Raw genomic sequence first — 19,291 nt, 5'->3', positions numbered from 1 at the left:
TGGAAGGACGGGCCAGTCTGAGGACGATAAGGCAACAAAATTCAAAAGCAATGGACTGGATGAGCACAGTTCTTGTGCTTTGCCTGATGTTGCAGGGTAATATCAGGGATCAGGTCTTTTACATTTTAATTTAAGAGTCCATTCATATTTTGTTTGATTTCAGTGTAATGCATACAGGGAGCAAGCCTGGAGAGCCAGGCCTCATGAGGGGGAAGAAACGCAGACAGCTAAACGTCTGCTGTGTTGCCAGATGATGATTAATGCATGCTATCAACTTCAAACAATAGTAACACGCAGGAGATCTGTCTGAGTTATCACAACAATGGGAGAACCGGCCTTGAGACAGCCAGGCTCCATACAGTCTAGGGAGGGCACAATCTTCTGAAAAACATGATCACCTAGCAGAGAGGGGGAGCAATTAACACATTGTTGTTTAAAAATAAATTCCCCCTACTTCACCCCCCTTCCCTTTTCTCTCCCCCCCCCCCCACTTCCCCTTTTCTACATTCTACCTCTACCTCTATCCCATTCCCCAGCCCAGACATCTTCATCTGTCACAGGGTTACAGCTTCTCTGCCGTTTGGCCATTCACACCCTTTATTCTCTCTGTGCACAGCCATTAGCAGCCATCCCCCCTGGTTTCTGTGGCTTCAACTCATCTTTCATTCCCTCCCCCCGCAATATAAATATCTCCCACTTTCTATGCCTTTTAGCTTTGATAAAGCGTCATCTGGACTCGAAACATCAGGTCTTTTCCCTCCTTACAGATGTTGCCAGACCTGCTGAGATTTTCCAGCGTTTTCTCTTTTGGTAACACATCGTTCCAGATCAGTTGGGCAAATACAATGCTTTTACATTACAATGGAGTAAGCAGGAGATGGCTGGAGAAATAATTAGCACTGATGTACTGAACAATGTATTTGCACGATGAGATTAGAAGAATCACCTTGTATCCAACTCGAGGAATTAATACGATAATGTAAAACCTTGCAGCACATAAAAGCATCATAGCCTGTACGAATCTACAATGGGCAGAGAGAACTTACAGACAACCAGGGATTTCAGGTCCGAGTTCATCTCTCCTCACGCATGTGGAATAAAAACTTTTCTTGAAGTTCAACACAGTCCCCAAGGATGATTTATGTCTATCCTACACCTGGGGCAGCACAGTGGTTAGCAATGCTCCCTCACAGCGCCAGGGACCCGGGTTTGACTCCCGGCTTGGGTCAATGTCTGTGTGCAGTTTGCATGTTCTCCCCATGTCTGCGTGGGTTTCCTCCGGGTGTTCCGGTTTCCTCCCATGTTCTGAAAGACGTGCTGGTTAGGTGCATTGACCTGAAACAGGTGCCGGAGTCTGGGGAATTTCACAGCAACTTCATTGCAGTGTTAACGTAAGCCTTACTTGTGACTAATAAATAGATTTTATTTTTACTTTATGTTTTTTTTTTAAATTTTGTGTTTCGCTCAGCGCTTTGGTTGCAGGAGAACTGGAACGCCCAAAGCCCACACAGGAGCAGAGAATCCAACCATCTCAACCAATGTACACTAACATTTCACTGGATTGCGCAGGAACTTGTTGAAGCGCACAGCCCTTTGTGGAGCCTAGCACGTGCGGTAACGTAACGGGGCCAATTTGTACATGTCACCACGGGGAGTTCTGAATTGCTCTGCAGTTCAGAAGGAACTTTGATCTCGATGTACGGACACCGCTACCTGGGCTGACAGTGAGCATTAACTGACCTCATACTGCTCGTGTCCAACGCAGTTTAAGATGAGGTTGAGTGTCTTAAGGTCGCCTAGTCCTTGTCCCGGTGAACGGATGACCATCTCCAACAACGTTTCTGCCAATTCGGTGAAAATCCGGCAATAATTCAGTGCTCTGGAACACATTAAATCCTTAGGTCAATGATACAAAGGATACAATGACTCCCTCTACTGTCCTTTAAGCCTTTGCAGAGGCCACAGCACAGGTTAGAGACACTTTAAAACATTGTCTGTGCGAGCCCAACAAGCACATATACAAGTACAGTTACAACATCGGTTCGATGCAATTCTTTACTCCTAGAAACATATCTTCACTCCACTTGCTCTGCAAATCCATGGCGACTTTTCCAATCAACTTACTAACCATCCAAGTGCTATTTTAGCTTGAACTGGGACTGTTTAAAATGTATCCGAACAGGATTAAAACATGTTCCAGAACTAGGGGGTCACAGTTTGAGGATAAGGGGGGATCCTTTTAGGACTGAGGTGAGGAGAAATTTCTTCACCCAGAGGGTGGTGAATGTGTGGAATTCACTCCCACAGGAAGGAGTTGAGGCCAAAATGTATGATTTCAAGAAGAAATTAGATATAATTCTTGGGACTAAAGGGATATGTGGTGGGGGGGGGCGTGCAGTGATCAGGATATTGAATTTAATGATCATAGAATCCCTACAGTACAGAAGGAGACCATTTGTCCATCGAGTCTGCACCGACAACAATCCCACCCCAGGCCCTACCCCCTGTAACCCACACATCTGTCATGCTAATCCTTCTAAACTATACATCCCGGGCCACTAATGGGCAATTTAGCATAGCCAATTAACCTAATCTGCATATCATTGGACTGTGGGAAGAAACTGGAGCACCCGGATGAAACCCACGCAGACACGGGGAGAACATACAAACCCCACACAGTGACCCAAGCTGGGAATCGAACCCGGGTTCCTGGAGCTGAGAGGCAGCAGTGCTAACCACCGTTGCCATCAGTCACGATCAAAATTAATGACACAGCAAGCTCAAAGGGCTGAATGGCCTACTCCTGCTTCCAGTTTCAATGCTTGAGGCAAGATGGAATCATTGTCACTGGCTAAGGCCTGCGCTAATTCTTGGAATGGGATAGCCCAGAAACAGACCATTCTGCCCAACTAATCTGTGATGGTGTTTTTGTTCCACAAGTTTCCATCCACTCACTAACCCCATCAGCCTAACCTTCTATTCCATCCTTCCTTGATTGCTTATCTGATCTCCCTTAGGGCATCTATGCTATTTGCATCAACTGCTTGCGCACGAGAGAGTTTTGCATTCAAAGCATTCTCTGGACAAAGTGTAGCAGCTGCCATTGAGGTAGTATTAGTCCTGAAGTAACTCTGGAAAGTATTGGTGTCTGGTTGACTGAATGTCAGGATCTATAACAGGGTGATTTTCCCTCTGACACTAAACTCCAGGATCTGCAATCAGCAATTAAGTTTATTTTTTTATTAGTGTCACAAGTTGGCTTACATTAACACTGCAATGAAGTTACTGTGAAAATCCCCTAGGTGCCACATGTTCGGATACACTGAGGAAGAATTTAGCACAGCCAATGCACCTAACTTGCACGTCATTCGGACTGTGGAAGGAAACCCACGCAGGCACAGCAAGAACATGCAGACTTCACACAGGCAGTACCCCAAAGCCAGGAATCGAACCCAGGCGCTGTGAGGCAGTGGCGCTAACCACCATGCCGCCACCGCCAGAGACACTATTTTGTGTAAATGCAAAACTTTAATTAAACAACCAACTTAACAATTTAAAACACAATTAGATCATGCAATCAAAGCTGTTTAATTTGAATCAATTATTCTTATTTTATTACTGTCAAGGTGATGCCTTGTGGGAGGTCTAACTTAATCCAGATAAATGCGGGGTGATGCATTTTGGAGGATCAAACTTAGCTGCAAATTATACTGCAAGTGGCAGAACACTGAGGAACATTAACGTACAGAGGGATCTGGGCATGCAGGTCAAGGTGATTAAGGCAGCATATAGCACGCTTGCTTTCATTGGTCAGGAAACTGCTGCAATTTCAATCATCAGTTACATTTACCTAGCATTTTAGAAACTGATTAAACAAAATAGACGGTAAACCTTTCACTCTAGCACTCTATTTAAATAAACTCAATAGACTGCTGGCTACATGCTGTTTAAATAGACTGCACAGTGCTTGCTGTAGTGTGATGTTTTAATAACTCTAGACTGCTTGCTGCATGTTAAGTAGATTCTGTAGACTGCTTGCTGTAGTGTGCTGTTTAAATAGATTCTGTAGACTGCTTGCTATATGCTGTTTAAAAGACTCTGTAGACTTTGCTGTGCATGTTGTTTAAGTAGACTCTGTAGACTGTGTGCTGTATGCTGTTTAAATAGATGCTGCTTTAATATACTATTGAAATAGATTCCTGCCACAAGTCCCACCTTTCCTCCAAATCATTGAGTGGGAGTGGTTTTAAAAGATACACTGCCTAAATACAGACCTGGATGAGATCAGCCTATCTAGCACAGAGCAGAAATCAAACCTAGGTTGAACTTGCTGCCTTAAACAGCAGAACTCCCAGAGCTTCTCAACAGACATCCCAACACCATCACATACCCAAGCCAGAGTGTGAAACCTAACTGCGACATACTTGTCCATGTCCTCGCAAGCGACTGCAGTATGGTAAGCCTCCTCCAGCGCTGTCACCCCTTCTTGCAGCTGCAGTGCTAGCCGTAGGCTCTCCTGCAAGCCCTCCACTGCATACAGTGCTGCACACACGCAGTCACTTGCCACCTCGTGCAGGTTCGACGATGTCTGGTTGTGCCTCTGAAATTCAGGGATAGTCGTTTGTTTAGTATTTCCCGAGCATAATCCTGAACATTACATTCCATTCGGAAGCATGCACACAAGTCGACTTGCATTGACGGTATGCCTGATTGCATCCTGAAAACATTCCAAGGCATTTCACAAACTGTTACACCGAAGGACCATTAGGTAAACACTGTGATGAGAGCAACAGATCAGCAGGGGGTGAATGGCCAAGTTAGTCTGTTTTTGCCGGTACAGGTTAAGGAAGGGCAGCAAGACAAGCTATTTATTCTTCTTTCAATAGTACGATTCCAGGTGAGCTGGTGACACGCGCAGTCAGGTCTCATGCAGCACGCACTCAGTGTCAAACCAGACCACCAGCCCCGATTTGTTGCCCAGAACCCGTGTAGGATTTGCAAAGCAGCCAGTCTATACCCCGGAAGGACAGCACGACGGCACACTGGTTAGCACTGCTACTGCCACAGCACCAGGGACCCGGATTCAAATCAGGTCATTGTCCGTGTGGGGTCTGCACGTGACTGCACACTGGAGTGTGGTGACTAGCAGATTTTCATGGTAACTTCATTGCAGTGTTAATGTAAGCCTTACTTGTGACTAATAAATTAACTTTAAATCGAAGGTGGGAGAGGGAGAATTCCCTGAAACATTTTAAACCCAATTTCAACATGCACCAATCACATTACACGGAAGTAGTATTCACAGCACAAAGGATCTCCTGGACAAGTTACAAGATTGCAGGAACACTGGTGGACTTTTCTAACTCTTTTATGTACATTTATTAGTGTCACAAGGAAGGCTTACATTAACATTGCAATGAAGTTCCTGTGAAAATCCTCCAGTCACCACACTCTGACGCCTGTTCGGGAACACTGAGGGAAGATTTAGCACCGCCAATCCACCTAACAGCATGCCTTTCAGGCTGTGGGAGGAAACCAGAGCACCCGGAGGAAACCCACACAGAACGTGCAGACTCCACACAGATAGTGACACAAGCCAGGAATTGAACGTGGGTCCCTGGCGCTGTAAGGCAGCAGTGCTGACCCACTGTGCCACCTTGGGCACCAGGGTAAGGATATTAGTGGCCTCAGCTCAAGCCGGATTTTGAACCCGCTGCTTTCTAATCTGAATGGAGTTGTTCACATGGTAGACTCAACGTCTCCCCCTTCTTCTCCCACCAAACTGAGACCACCACATACGCGGAATCCTACACCAGGCTAGGCCCCTGCTCTCCCCACCCCCCCCGGTAAAAATAAACACACGCCTCAAGTGGGGACATTCCTTTATCAGAGGGCAAAGCAAAGCTCTGTTGGACGCAATGTCGTTCAGCCAGATCGGGAACACTGATACAGACATCCAGAGTTAAACATTACAGAGGCTCGACAAAGGACACCAATGGGAACTAGGATCCCAGGCTGAACAGAGAGAAACTGGTCAAAGAGCAGACAAAAGCTGGCCTTGTGAGCATGCCAGGTGCTGCACTATGCCACACAGAACAACAAGTCCCAGCTCCGATTACCAGGCTGAGCAGGGTTAACTGGACCAGGGCTGATGCACTAACTCCAGCAGCTTAGGCTGGGGGGGGTTAGGGCTGGAATCTGTAGCTGGTCACTCGGGCGTGTACTGGGTGAAAGGGCCATCAGGTTCTGCTGCGATGCACTTCACGCTTAAATAGCTTGCGACAATAACCAGCCTAGACTAGAATTGGAGCAGCACGGTGACACAGTGGTTAGCACTGCCGCCTCACAGCACCAGGGACCCGGGGTTCCAATCCTGGTTTGGGTCACTCACTGTCTGTGTGGAGTTTGCACATTCTCCCCGTGTTTGCGTGGGTGCTCTGGGTTTCCCCCCACAGTCCAAAAGATGTGTTAGTTAGGTGCATTAGCCGTGTTAAATTCTCCCTCAGTGTACCCGAACAGGCACCGGAGTGTGGGGATTTTCACAATAACTTCATTGCAGTGTTAATGTAAGCCAACTTGTAACAATAATGAGTAGAACTTGAAATAGAATGAACATGTACAGGATGAGACAAGGCACAAAAGCTCAGGACCGACAGGAGTAGAAGGAAGGGTGGTTCTTTAAACTAGAGCCAGACAAAAATAGGAGGAGGTGTATAAAATTTTATGAGAGGGGATCTGATTGAGGTAGATAAAATACTAAAAGGGATTGATAAAGTAAACATAGACTAAACGTTTTCCTGTTTGAGGCAATCTCAAACAAGAGGTCACGGAATAGATTGAGAGGCGGTAGACTTAAAACTGAGATGAGGGGGAAACTACTACTCGCCGAGGGTGGTGAATTTGTGGAACTCACTCCCCCCTGCGCAGTGGAGTCTGAATCATTAAATGGTTTCAAGGAGATGGATATATTTCAAAAAAAAGGATTAAAGGGATCTGGGGAAGAGGGGCTATGGGGAAAAGGCAAGAGAATGGGGATGAGAAAAGTATCAGCCAGGATTGAATGGCTGAACAGACTCGACGGGCCGAGTGGCCTAATTCTGCTCCTATGTCTCATGGGAACAGGGGGAAGTGGATTTGGGACCAGACAGAGATCAGCCATGATCTGATTGAATGGCGGAGCAGGCTCAAAGGGCTGAACTGCCGACTTCTGCTCCTAATTTCTACGATCCTTGGAGTAGGCCATTCCACCCTCTGAGTGTTTCATTACGATCATGGCTGATCATCCAGCTCAATAGCCTGATCCTGCCTCCCCCCCCATATCCTATAGCAACATAGAAAATAAAGCAATGGCACCCAACATGGGGTTAGTGATCATCTCCAATAGCTCAGTTCCCTCACAGTATGGAAATAAGCTCCTCTAGGGGTAATTACCTGCCCAAAGAGTTGATTTCACTTTCTCCCTACGTTCTCTCCCTCTTACTATGTTGGGAGTTTGTCCTCTCGCAATAAACACACTGAAATGCCGGTGCTTCAAGCCCGAGTACTAGCGGTTTATGTGGCTACAGTGGGAGCCACAGTCTTCAGCTGTCAATGCATATTCACCTTCCAGCAGGAGAGAGTGAATATTCTCCTGCTGGCTACACTGGCTGTGTGTGTGTGTGTGTGTGTGTGTTTGGCGGCGGGGGAGGGGGGGAGAGAGGAAACAGATGGCACAATGCCAAGTGCATTAAACATATTGGTAAAGGCACTGCCATACCAACCAGACGGTCCCAAGATCAATCCCCAGTCTGTGCAAAGTGACCAGATCACACAGGCGGGACCTACAGCTCAGGAGTGCTATACATGTCCCCACACCCCACATCTTGTGAGGTGGGAAATAAACCAGGGTCTCTGATCCCCACTGCGGTCAGTGTAAGGGGCAATTAGGGATGGGTAGCAAACACTGGCCCTGCCAGCGACACCCACATCCCATGAAAGAATTTTTAAAAATGCAAAGATTAGACAGAAGTGAAGGGAACTGTGTAGGATAAAGGATAGATAAATTTGTGAAGGTGCTGGAATTTTCATAGAATCCCCTATTCCAATATGGCGGCAGAGCAAGGTGGCTTCTTGCAAGCTCTGTCCAGCATACCTTTGAATTCTATCTTTCACTCTCATTCTGTGCTTCTAAAACTTCATTCTAACTCTTTTAAGCTCTCTAACAATGTTTGCATTAAGTTGATCTTTCTCTACACCCTAGCTATGGCTGTAAGACTCCACACAGACAGTGACCTGAGGCCGGAATCGAACCCAGGCCCCCGGCGCCATGAGGCAGCAGTGCTAACCACTGTGCCACCAATTCTCAAACCAGGACTCTTGCGCAGGTGATTAGTTCATACTCACAAGGATCTGGAAGAGTGCCACCAGCAACTGGCTGTTGGCAATGTGGTCGGTGTGCAGGATGCCCAGGTTAATCCAACTCATGAGACATCGGAAGACTTTAATCACCAACTTCTCATCGTGGCTGCAGCGCTCCATGTAGGCTGTCTGAAAAATTCCCGGGTACAGAGTCAAATTTCACAAAGCACTCAACGCCAATAAAACTCTACTCAATTCACCAGCCTGAAGTGTTTCTTGCTGAGAGGTGGAAGAAGCGGCCCCAGCCTCTAACAGGGTCCATTAATCTCTGACCTGACTCCCAAAGTTGACACTATACAAACGTACTGACCGACAGGAAAAGACCTTCTCTTGCCCGAACCGGCCCACGCAACTGCAATGCCATCCGGCACATTTCCCCACCCCACCTGAAATCAAGTGACTATCCACCAGTGGCACAGTGGTTAGCACTGCTGCCTCTCAGTGTCAGAGACCCAGGTTCAGTTCCAGCCTCGGGTCACTCTCTGTGCAGAGTCTGCACGTTCTCCCCATGTCTGTGTGGGTTTCCTCCAGGTGCTCCGGTTTCATCCCACAGTCTGAAAGACGTACAAGTTAGGAGGATTGGCCATGCTAAATTGTTCCTTAGTGTCCAGAAATCTGCAAGTTAGGTGGATTGACCATGCTAAATTGTCCCTTAGTGTCCAAAGATGTGTGGGTTAGGTAGACTGGCCATGCTAAATCGTCCTTTGATGCCCAAGGATGTGTGGGTTAAGTTGATAGGCCATGCTAAATTACCCCTTTGCTTCTAAGGATATGCAGGTTAGTTGGATTGGCCATGCTAAATTGCCCCTTAGTATCAGGGGGATTATTAGGGTAAATTTGTGGGGATTATGGGGATAGGGTCTAGGTGGGATTGTTATCAGTGCAGATTTGATGGGCCGAAAGTCCTTCTCCTACACTGTAGAGATTCTTTGATCCTATATGGCCAAGATATCAGTGTTTGTGAACTGCACGCCAATGGTCAGCTCGTTAAAATGGGAGCACTAATGGTGACTGGCTTCAGAGAGACAGAGGTTCTCCTGCATACAGGAATGTACCAGTACAATGGCTAAATGAAATGCGTGACCCACAGCGGCTCACCAATAAGCCGATCACCATGCTGGCGTGGTAGGCCAAATCCTCGATGACCTCCGTCCTCCGGTTAGTGCCGATTCGCAGCGAGCGGCTGTGCACCTCCTCCGGCAGCACTGTCAGAATCTCCAGCAGGAAAGGGAGCGCCGTTTCATCATTGCCGTACCTAGGAGACACCGCATGCCGGGTTTATGGCTGAACTTCAAACTGAACAGTACACTAGGGCAGCACGGTGGCACAGTGGTTAGCACTGCTGCCTCACAGCACCAGGGACCCGGATACGATTCCTGGTTTGGGTCAGTGTGTGTGTGGAGTCGGCACATTCTCCCTGTGTTTGCGTGGATTCCCTCCAGTTTGATCCCACAGTCTGAAAGACATGCTGGTTAGGTGCATTGGCCATGCTAAATTCTCACCCAAACAGGCGCCGGAGAGTGGCGACTAGGGGAATTTCGCAGTCACTTCACTGCAATGTTACTTGCGACTAATAAGTAAACTTTAATACACTACATATCGATTCATTGTGCGGGGGAATGGTGAGAGATGAAGCAAGAAATGACATTGGGTTGTGAATGTAGCCCAGTCCATCACGCAAACCAGCCTCCCAGCCACTGATACTGTCTACACTTCCCGTTGCCTTGGAAAAGCAGCCAGCATAATTGAGGACACTCAAAAGTTTTAACAGGTCCGACAACATCTGTGGAGAGAGAATAGAACCCAAGGTTTGGCGTGTGGATGACTCTTCGTCTCTGAAGACAGATCTGATGAAGGGTCATCTAGATTTGAAACATTGGCTTTAGTCTCTCTCCACAGATGCAGTCAGACCCACTGAGATTTCCCAGCATTTTCCTTTCTTATATATACTCGAAGCAGTTGTATGTGAAATAGGGGAGACGATGGCCTTGACTATTAATCGAGAAACTCAGCTAATGTTTGGGGACCTGAGTTCAAATCCCGCCACGGCAGACAGTGGAATTTGAATTCATTAAAAAGTTTGGAATTAAGAATCTACTGATGACCATGAAACCATTGCTGACTGTCAAAAAAACTCATCTGGTTCATTAATGTCCTTTAGGGAAGGGCCAGGCAGCACAGTGGTTAGCACTGCTGTCTCACAGTCTCAGCTGGGTTCGATTCCCGGCTTGGGTCACTGTCTGTGTTGAGTCTGCACATTCTCCCCATGTCTGAGTGGGTTTCCTCCGGGTACTCCACTTTGCTCCCACAGTCCAAAGAGGTACAGGTCAGATTGAATGGCCATGCTAAATTGTCCCTTAGTGTCCTGGGATGTGTATGTTAGCGGAATTAATGAAGTAAATATGTGGGATTTCAGGGATAGGGCCTGGATGGGATTGTCGTCGGTGCAGACTCAACGAGCCAAATGGCTTCCTTCAGCACTGTTGGGATTCTATGATTTCAGGTCTGGCCTCCAGAGCCACAGCAACGTGGTTGACGCTCAGCTGCCCTCCAAGGGCAATTAGGGATGGGCAATAAATGCTGACCAGCCAGCAATGCCCATGTCCCAGAATGAATAAAATAAAAAATTGCAATAATATAAACATAAATCATGAAAAGCCAGCAATTGGGAAGGTGTTCTGCTGGGTAACCCGCACAGACACAGGGAGAACGTGCAAACTCCACACAGACACACTTGAGGCTGGAAATGAACCCGGGTCCCTGGCGCTGTGAGGCAGTAGTGCGAAACACTGAGGAGAGGCGTTTTAAGTTTCCCATCCAGGATTTGAAATACCTCAGCGTTTACCATCAGCACAGTGGGAGGCTATACAGACCACTCTATGAATGGTCCGTATAGCATAGAAGTAACAATGGAATGTTGCTTTATCCATGTGACATTAATAAATCAAATAGGTGTCGCTGGCTGGCAGCATTTATTTCCCATCCCTAACTGCCCTTGAACTGAGTGACTTGCATTTCAGAGGGCAGTTGAGAGTCAACCACATTTCTGTGGCTCTGGAGTCACATGTAGGCCAGACCGGGTAAGGACAGCAGATTTCCTTCCCTAAAGAACATTAGTGAACCAGATGGGTTTTTCCAACAATAATTTCATGGTCATCAGTAGATTCTTAATTCCAGATTTCTTTTTATTGAATTCAAATTCCGTTATCTGCCGTGGCGGGATTCAAATCCAGGTGCCCAGAACATTAGCTGAGTTTCTGGATTAATAGTTTAGCCATAATACCACTAGGCCATTGCCTCATGTTGGTGATGGTCTGTATTCTTGACTTGCTAGACTATTTCAGAGGGCAGGTACGGTGTCAACCACATTGCCGTGGGTCTGGATTCACTTCTGGGGAGGCAGTGGCCGTGTGGTATTACCACTGGTCTAATAACCCAGAGACTCCAGGGCAGATGGTGAAATTTGAATTCAATAAAAATCTGGGATTAAAAGTCTACCGATGACTGTGAAACTATTGTCAATTGACGGAAAAACCCATCTGGTTCACCAATGCCCTTTAAGGAAGGAAATCTGCCATCCCTACCCGGTCTGGCCTACATGTGGCTCCACAGCCACAGCAATGTGGTTGACTCTCAATTACCCCCTCAAGGGGCAACTAGGGATGGGTAATAAATGGTGGCCCAGCCAGTGACACTCATGTCCCATAAAAGAATAAAAACACAGAAGCTGACTGGGTAATGATGGAAGATTCCTTCCCTGAGGAATGTAGAGTCATAGAGGTTTACAGCATGCACAGGCCCTTCTGCCCAACTTGTCCATGCTGTCCCTTTTTTAAAACCCCCTAAGCAAGTCCCAATTGCCTGCGTTTAGCTCGTATCCCTCTATACCCATCTTACCCATAGAACTGTCTAAACACTTTTTAAAAAGATAAAATTGTATCCGCCTCTATCACTGCCTGTGGCAGCTTGTTCCAGACACTCACCACCCTCTGGGTGAAAAAATTGCCCCTCTGGACCCTTTTGTATTTGTCCCCTCTCATCTTAAAACTATGTCCTCTAGTTTTAGACTCTGCCACCTTTGGGAAAAGATATTGACTATCTTGCTGATCTATGTCCCTTATTATTTTATAGATCTCTATAAGATCACCCCCTCAGCCTCCTACACTCCAGAGAAAAAAGTTCCAGTCTATCCAGCCTCTCCTTATAATTCAAACCTTCAAGTCCCGATAGCATCCGAGTAAATCTTTTCTGCATTCTTTCTACTTTAATAATAGGGTGACCAGAATTGCACACAGTATTCCAAGAGTAGCCTTATTAATGTCTTGTACAACTTCAACAAGACATCCCAACTCCTGTATTCAATGTTCTGACCAACTAAACCAAGCATTCTAAATGCCTCCTTCACCACTCTGTCCACCTATGACTCCACCTTCAAGGAGCTATGAACATGTACCCCTGGATGTCTGTTCTATAACTCTCCCCAGCACCCTACCATTAACTGAGTAGGTCCTGCCCTGGTTCAAGCTACCAAAACGTATCACCTTGCAGTATCTAAATTAAACTCCACCTGTCATTCGCTCCGTATTAGTGAACCAGATGAGTTTCCCGGTCAAGGATTTATTCCCAATTTATTTAATTAATTGAATTTAAATTCCCCAGCTATGATGGGGAGGGGGGTATGTTGGGGATTTGAATTTGGGTCTTTGAGTCTTTAGTCCAGGTCTCTGGTGGCCCGCAACTACAATGCAACCATATCCACCCCCCACCATTCCACTAAAATACAAAAACACAACTCACTTCTCAATTAGCGTCTGGACACAGCTCTTCCAAGATGTCATCTGTATGGCAAGGTCTGCGACTGCGAGAGCTAACTACGATCAAAAACAGGAAAAAGAGAGGAGTTACTGTTTAAAAAAAGTACAGGAGGGAGCAAATGTATGGGATTAATCAGTGGTACACTTCTGCTGTACCATCAGAGCAGAATGTCACATGTACACCACTGTACACCTGACTGGATCCAACAACCTACAGAGTGCAGCCAATGTAAGTATATTCTAGGGGCAACACGGTGGTTAGCATTGTTGCCTCACAGTGCCAGTACCCGGGTTCAATTCCCAGCTTGGGTCACTGTCTGTGCAGAGTCTGCATGGCTTCAAACCCCATCATTTAATTTGCTTAATAAATTCTGGAACTGAAACATCATCTCACTAACAGCAACCATTAAACAAACATCAGAAAAACCCATCTGATTCACTAATGTCCTTTAGGGAAGGAAATCTGCTGCCCTTACCTGGGTCTGGCCTGCCTAAATCATAGACCATAGAATCGCAGAAAGAGGCCATTTGGCCTATCGAGTTGGCACTGAACACAATCCCACCCATACCATATTTCCGTAACCGCAAATATTTACCCTGCTAATCCCCAACACTCGGGTTAATTTAGCATGTCCAATCAACCTAACCCGCACATCTTTGGACTATAGGAGGAAACTGGAGCACCTGGACGAGACCCACGCAGACACGTGCAAACTCCACACAGACAGTGACCTGAGGCCAGAATTGAACCTGGGTCCCTGGCACTGTGGGGCAGCAGTGCTAACCACCGTACCACTATGCTGCCCATACATGTGACTCCAGACTCGCAGCCAAGGGGTTGACTCCCAACTGTCCTCTGAATTGGGCTAAGTTGCTCCGTTCAAGGGCAATTAGGGATGGGCAATAAATGCTGGCCCAGCCAGTAGAGCCCACCTCCCATGAAAGAGTAAAGATGGTAAAAGTGTGAGGGGTTACAGGAATAGGGCTTGGGAGAGGGTTTGGGTAAAGTAAAAGTCACAGGTAGGCTTACATTAACACTGCAATGAAGTTACTGTGGGTAAAACATTCTTTTGGAAAGTTGCTGTAGATGCTATGGGCCGAATGGCCTCTTTCGGCACTGTGGAGATTCTATAGCTCTGAGGATTGCTAACAGAGAATGGCGGCTGACATCAGGGGATCTCCACCCCAGCCTATTAATGTTTAAAAGTTTGTTCATTTATTAGTCACAAGTCAATTACGTTGACACTGCAATGAAGTTACTGTGAAGATCCCCAGTCCCCAAATCCTGGCGCCTGTTCGGGTACACCGAGGAACAATTTAGCACCTAAACCAACACATCTTTCAGAAGAAACCCACGCAGACACGGGGAGAACGTGCAGGCTCCGCACAGTCAACCGAGCCAGGAACTGAACCCAGGTTCCCGGCGCTGACAGGTAGCATTGCTAACCACTGTGCCGCCGTGATGGAGAGAAAGGGTGGGGGGAAATGGGGAGAGATTTCTGTGGGTGTGGAAAGGCCACACCTTCTTGCTCAATGAAAGCCTCTGGTTATGCGCCGAGCTCGCTCCCTGCTGTACCTGCGTGACGATAGCCTGGGACAGGTCCTTCAGGCTCTCCAAGTGTGTGAGTAGAGAGTCACGGAGTGACGGGTGCATCTCCGGGGGCAGCTCGTAAAAGGAATACTGGATTTTCATCTTCATGGTCTGGGCGGCAAAGTAGCAGGACTCGATGTCGCGCTGGAGTCGCAGCAGCTGGTCAGAAATCTGCCACGAAAACATCTGGCCAAGAAGAAACGAGGAGGAGGTTAACTTCTTCAAAATGACGACAGCAAATCTGGAGCAAAGTAGATATCCGCGCGAGACAGTGGAAGACAGTGGCATTTCCAATCAGCACTATACCACCATCTCCTCTAAGTACATGAGCCTCTATCCACGTGAATCTACAAGACCCCAGATAAAAACAAGTTCTAAATAAATTTAAAATGAATACCAGGAAGTGGAGATGCCGATGTTGGATTGTGGTGGGTACAGTAAGAGGTCTCACAACACCACACTAAAGTCCAACAGGTTTATTTGGAATCACGAGCTTTTGGAGCGCTGCTCCTTCATCAGGTCAGTGATGGAGGGATGACGAAGGAGCAGCGCTCCGAAAGCTCGTGATTTCAAACAAACCTGTTGGACTTCAACCTGGTGTTGTGAGACTTCTTAAATAAAACTTAAACTATTCTTTCTTTAATAAGTTTATTATTTAGTGTCACAAGTAGGCTTACATTAACACTGCAATGAAGTTACCATGAAAATCCCCTAGTCGCCACAGTCTGGCGCCTGTTCGGGTCAATGTACCCTAACCAGCATGTCTTTAAGACTGTGGGAGGAAACCCACGCAGGCACGGGGAGAACATGCAGACTCCGCAGACAGTGACCCCAAGCCGGGAATCGAACCCAGGTCCCTGGTGCTGTGAGGCAGCAGAGCTAACCACTGTGCCACCCCTACTGTCATTTCTGACTGATTGCAACACACAATGCACTGAACGCAAACCTGGCGCACGTGTACACGATTAGGTCATGGTTGACTGAGGCACTTACTTACCGACTTCTGGAACTCTCCCAGCCAGGCGGAGGCCCGCTCTTTGCCTTGTGGGTCTGGATGATGGTATAAAGCTTGAACAGCTTGGTAAACTGCATCCAAACTGACCTCCCCTTCCATCCTGCCACCTGGAATCCAACAAATGGTGAGATTAACACATGACTTAATGCAAACCCTTTGCTCCTTCAGCGAGGCCGTACCAGCACAACGCGGGAGTGACCCACTCCCAGCTTGGTACTAACCCGCCCTTGGTAACCGACCTATGTCAGCACTGAATTGGCCAATCTTCCACACAGATAAAACAAACAAGGTCACTCATCATTGTTTATCAAATCATAGAATCCCTACAGTGCAGAAGGAAGCCATTCAGCCCATCGAGCCTGCACCGACCACAATCTCACCCAGGCCCTATCCTGCACATATTTACCCTGATAATCACCCCAACACTAAGAGGCAATTTAGCACGGCCAATCCACCTAACCCGCACATCTTTGGACTGTGGGAGGAAACCGACGCAGACACATGAGAACGTACAGATTCCGCACAGGCGGTGACCCAAGCTGGGAATCGAACCCGGGTCCCTGGCGCTGTGAGGCAGCAGCGCTAACCACTGTGCCGCCCCTGCTGCCAAACAAACATGTGTCCTTTATCCACTGCAGAGCCTTCGAGTGTTTGCACTTGTGGTCGTAAGTGGCATGGGGATCATAATTAAAAATCAACCACAAATCCCACAATCTACAGAGAAATTAAGAGCAGATGTATACAAATTCAGCCCTTTGAGCCTGCTCCGCCACTCAATCAGATCATGGCTGATCTCTCCCTGGTCTCAAATCCACCTCCCCACCTGCTCCCAATATCCCTTTAACCTGTTGTTTTTAAATTCAGAAATATATCCATCTCCTTCTTAAAACCATTTAACGCTTGGACAAACATTCTCTGAGGAAGGTATCAATGCATCATGCATCTGCTGCGATTATAACCAAGTGCTTGGATACATCTACACCAGCGTACTGGGACTTCACAGCAAATGTGCCTGGGCACAAAGCTCTATGTCTGCAGGGACTTGCACTAGGGCAGCAGGAGCAATATGCACACCTGCATATGCACAGGTACAAGAGCACACAGCCGCATACCAATAAGGCACACAGCTACAATAGCAGCATCTTTAGTTTTAGTGAGCAGTGTTTTCTGGGGGTGACCTGTGTCAGTGATTGCTCCGGCTGTCAAATCACTGAACCGTACAATAAGAAATATCCTAGCTGCAGATCAGTCCGAGAATCATGATGAACAGGCACAATATCATCAAGTCCGTTGGTTGAATTACATTCTCACAGTTCAGCACTACTGTTAGTGTTAATATTAAAGGCATCTGTTGATGTAGCTTGGAATTATTGACACAGTCACACTGCCAAGGCACGAATGGCTAACAGAATAAAAAGCCTTTCTTGTCCAATAAACAATAAACCCCGTGACCTCAATAAGCTCCTGACAGGCTGCCAAGTGTCACTCTATTCAGAGAAGGACTGGGACTTCAAACATCACCTCTCCTATACAAGTCTCTGATGGACTTTCACCTTGGCCTGGGTCATATGGGGCTTGCGTAGGAAGGCAGAGTAGAAGGCTGTAGCTCACAGTGGATATTAAATTTACAGTTTCGGAAGATGTGCGGGTTAGACGGATTGGCCGTGCTAAATTGACCATTCGTGTTTGGGGGATTAGCAGGGTAAATACATGCGGGATACAGCCTGGGTCAGTGCAGGCTCGATGGGCCAAATGGCCTCTTCCTGCACCACAGGGATTCTGTGATTCGACACAGAGAGTAAATCATCCTAGACAAACGGTGACTTCTGTTGGTTTTGGTCACGTCTCTAAAGATCAAGTCCTGCTCCACTTGACTTCACATCAGCTCACCGCAGCTACAGCTGGAACCACTTTGCGGCACGGTGGCACAGTGGTTAGCACTGCTGTCTCACAGTGCCAGGGACCCGGGTTCGATTCCCAGCTTGAGTCACTGTCTGTGTGGAGTCTGCACATTCTCCCCGTGTCTGTGTGGGTTTCCTCCGGACGCTCTGGTTTCCTCCCACAGTCTGAAAGACGTGCCTGTTAGGGTGCACTTATCCGAACAGGCATTGAAGTTTGATGACTAGGGGAACGTCACAGTGACTTCACTGCAGTGCTAACGTAAGCCTTACTTGTAAACTTGAACTCTTATCGCAATCTGGACCCAGGGCCACATTTAAACAAACATTTGTTGGACGATGCCACAGTGCCTCTTGGCACCAGGGGCCCAAGTTCGGTTCCAGCCTTGGGTGACTGTGTGGAGTTCTCTCCCATGTCTGCATGGGTTCCCTCCTACACTCCAAAGATGTGCAGGTCGGGTTAATTGGCCATGCTGGATTGTCAGTGTTAAAGGCAGCCATTGTTGTGGCTGGAATTACTGACACAGTCACACTGCCAAGGCATGAATGGCTAACAGAACAAATTAACAGGGTAAATACGGGGAATGGGATTGCTGTCGATGCAGCTGTCAATGGACCAAATGGCCTCTTCCTGCATTGTAGCGATTCTATGATTCTAAATGTGAGGGAGATGGTCAAAGACAGAGAACATTAAGTTAGAGAGTCCACACAAACTCACTACCCATGCTCCCAACACAAAACTGCTCACTTATGCAAAACCACAGGAGCGTTGGAACTTAAGACAAATGAAGAGTGACGATAATCTGTTTCCTCCCATTGTCCCCCCTCCTGAGGAACTTCCTCCTCATCTTCCAGTTGTATCACAGCTTGGTACAGGTCCTGCTCTGACCGCAACCACAATGGATTGTGAACGTAGCCCAGTCCGTCAGGCAAACCAGCCTCCCATCCACTGACTCCGTCTACACTTCCCGTTGCCTTGGAAAAGCAGCCAGCACAATCAAGGACCCCACACACCCCGGACATTCTCTCTTCCACCTTCTTCCATTGGGAAAAAGATACAAAAGTCTGAGGTTACGTACCAACCGACTCAAGAACAGCAGCGTGGGCCCAAGCTGCTGAACCATTCCTCATAACACTAACTCCTTCACCCCAGGATTCACCCCAGTGAACTGTATACGATATATAAGCCTTCACCAACACGCAGCTTCTGTGAACTCTGACTGCAAGGCCCTGAGGCTATCCAACGTCCCAACACTGATGCCCAGGGATGTGAGGGGCTCAGGTCCACTTCCATCTTGTATTTGCATCTACTCTACGCTTGGGCAACATTCAAATCAATCAGCTGCAAGACAGCAGAAAATAAAAAGACACTCAACAGGCTGAACCTATGCCACAAGGATGGCTTCGTAATCTGCCCACAGCAAACCCCCTCTTCCCCCTCCATTCCCCACTCCTTCTGCCCCTCCCCTCTCCCCCATCCCCTCTCCCCACCTCCTCATCCCTCACCTTCCCCCACTTCCTCTTCCCCCTCCCCGTTCCCCCCTTTTCCCTTCCCCTCCCCCCCTTTCCTCCTCCC

The 19,291-nt window shown here is 47.5% G+C and overlaps 1 protein-coding gene across 3 annotated transcripts in view; it reads right to left on the bottom strand.

The window, feature by feature from the left end:
- The window catches only part of LOC145361741 (transportin-3-like), a 55,169-nt gene extending 36,046 nt beyond the window's left edge, over positions 1-19,123 (bottom strand). For 2 of the 3 annotated variants that reach the window (XM_080217671.1, XM_080217672.1), the window contains exons 1-8: positions 18,795-19,123; positions 15,800-15,924; positions 14,788-14,988; positions 13,195-13,268; positions 9,496-9,652; positions 8,383-8,526; positions 4,425-4,600; positions 1,741-1,879 (exon numbers count right to left, since the gene is read on the bottom strand). In XM_080217671.1, coding sequence (XP_080073797.1) covers positions 1,741-1,879; positions 4,425-4,600; positions 8,383-8,526; positions 9,496-9,652; positions 13,195-13,268; positions 14,788-14,988; positions 15,800-15,924; positions 18,795-18,846 — 1,068 coding nt within the window. In that variant the 5' untranslated portion in view covers positions 18,847-19,123. The other variant, XM_080217673.1, reaches the window with a different exon arrangement.
- Between the last annotated feature and the right edge of the window lie 168 nt (positions 19,124-19,291).

This window comes from Carcharhinus amblyrhynchos, chromosome 35 (genome assembly GCF_965287045.1).
Source record: "Carcharhinus amblyrhynchos chromosome 35, sCarAmb.v2.hapA, whole genome shotgun sequence".
NCBI classification, from domain to species: domain Eukaryota; kingdom Metazoa; phylum Chordata; class Chondrichthyes; order Carcharhiniformes; family Carcharhinidae; genus Carcharhinus; species Carcharhinus amblyrhynchos.
This window is presented reverse-complemented; position numbering and strand designations above follow the sequence as displayed.